Here is a 1395-nt window from a genome sequence, read left to right on the forward strand (position 1 = left end):
ATTTAAATGTTTTTAAATGGGAAGAAACCGGAGTACCCGGAGTAAACCTGTAACACCACAGGAGGAGAATAGATCCCCCCCTCCCAAAATCTACTGGGCTATTAATCAATCAGATCGATCAGTTAATTTAGGGTGATGATTTAAATGTTTTTAAATGGGAAGAAACCGGAGTACCCGGAGTAAACCCGTAACACCAGGAAATGCTTTGTCCTAAGACAAGCTACTTCCGGAAGTGCTTGCAGATGGACAAGCACCTGCAGATCTTACTGCCTTTCTTTGGTGGCTTAGTCATGTGCTTTATGAAAGTGTGGGCGATGTAATCTTCAACTGATGTGCCACTCACTAACAACTCAAACACCGTGTTTTTGTTCCTTTTTTTGCAGAGGTCCTTGTACACACGTTTGTCCAGGTGTTGGAGTGCTTCATCATTAAAGTCAACATGTTCGGCCTCCATGAGAGCCTCTATTTTGTCGAACAGTAGCCCACCGCGTATCTCTATTTGATCTGCAGTCATTGCGAAACCTACTTTGTTAGCAAGCCTTACCAGCAGTTTGCTAATGACTATCATAAGTGCAATGCTCTTGAACACCTCTATTACACAGCTCCCATAAGAGAATGACTTGCCTGATGCCTCCACCGCCTGAGCTGCTTCATCTATGTGGCTCCTCACTAGCGGCACCAGACGTTGTGCCTCGATTTCCCGGGCTTCGTCTCCCCCAGACGTGCTCTCCTCTGACGTTTCCTGGCCTCCAGAGGAGCTGGATGATGATGTGACCCCGGAAGCTGAGGTCTGTGTCTCATCCTCCTCCGAATCTGAATTCACGCTGACGACCTTTAGAGGGGTCTGCGGTGTTCCGATCTTAGCGGTAGGTGGACAGCATCTACACAGAGACTGTAGTTTCACCTTTAACATTTGTAAGACATAACGAATCGTGGCACAAATTTTCCCCGGCAGACTGACATGCGGTTCTTTGACGGGCTCCGCCGTGTCTTTGCCAGACAGGGCTCCGGTTACAACTTCTGTAACCTCATGTGTGGTCAGGGTCGCCAGCGGGTCTGATGCGGCACTGAATGCCTCTGTTCTGATGATGTTAAGACCCTTATCAATAATCGGAGGGAGTACACAGCCCAGACTGGACAGCACGTCCTCTTTAGAGCTGTGTTCGGTTATGCTCTGAAGGGCCACATTGAAGCGTTTACCCAGGTATCGGATAACCTGCAGAGTCGTGTCTGTCACCAGTGTTTGTGTGTCCTCGTCCAAGTCCCTTTCCACAGCCACGGTTTGGACAATGGACTGGGTCACTGGACGAAGCGTTTCCACCATTAAATCCAAGATATTCTCAGTCTGTGTACTTCCGTTCATTTTAACTCGTGTTTAAAACAGTAACTTCTGTG

At 48.0% G+C, this 1395-nt stretch overlaps 1 protein-coding gene across 1 annotated transcript; it reads right to left on the reverse strand.

The window, feature by feature from the left end:
• LOC109953470 (uncharacterized) lies at nucleotides 1–1389 on the reverse strand. Its single transcript, XM_020588954.1, has 2 exons — nucleotides 710–1389; nucleotides 1–652 (listed from the first exon to the last, which is right to left on the reverse strand). Exons 1-2 carry the CDS (start codon nucleotides 1361–1363, stop codon nucleotides 221–223), a joined length of 1086 nt encoding a protein of 361 aa, XP_020444610.1. The 5' UTR covers nucleotides 1364–1389; the 3' UTR covers nucleotides 1–220.
• Nucleotides 1390–1395: the final 6 nt, after the last annotated feature.

This window comes from Monopterus albus, unplaced genomic scaffold (assembly GCF_001952655.1).
Source record: "Monopterus albus unplaced genomic scaffold, M_albus_1.0 scaffold684.1, whole genome shotgun sequence".
Classification (NCBI taxonomy): domain Eukaryota; kingdom Metazoa; phylum Chordata; class Actinopteri; order Synbranchiformes; family Synbranchidae; genus Monopterus; species Monopterus albus.

Bases quoted from the DNA above. Each gene is read 5' to 3' on its own strand.
- LOC109953470 (XM_020588954.1), bottom strand. From the start codon at position 1,363: ATGAACGGAAGTACACAGACTGAGAATATCTTGGATTTAATGGTGGAA. The intron at 653-709 runs GAAGCCCGGGAA...AGCCACATAGAT, and splicing joins AGAGCACGTCTGGGGGAGAC to GAAGCAGCTCAGGCGGTGGA.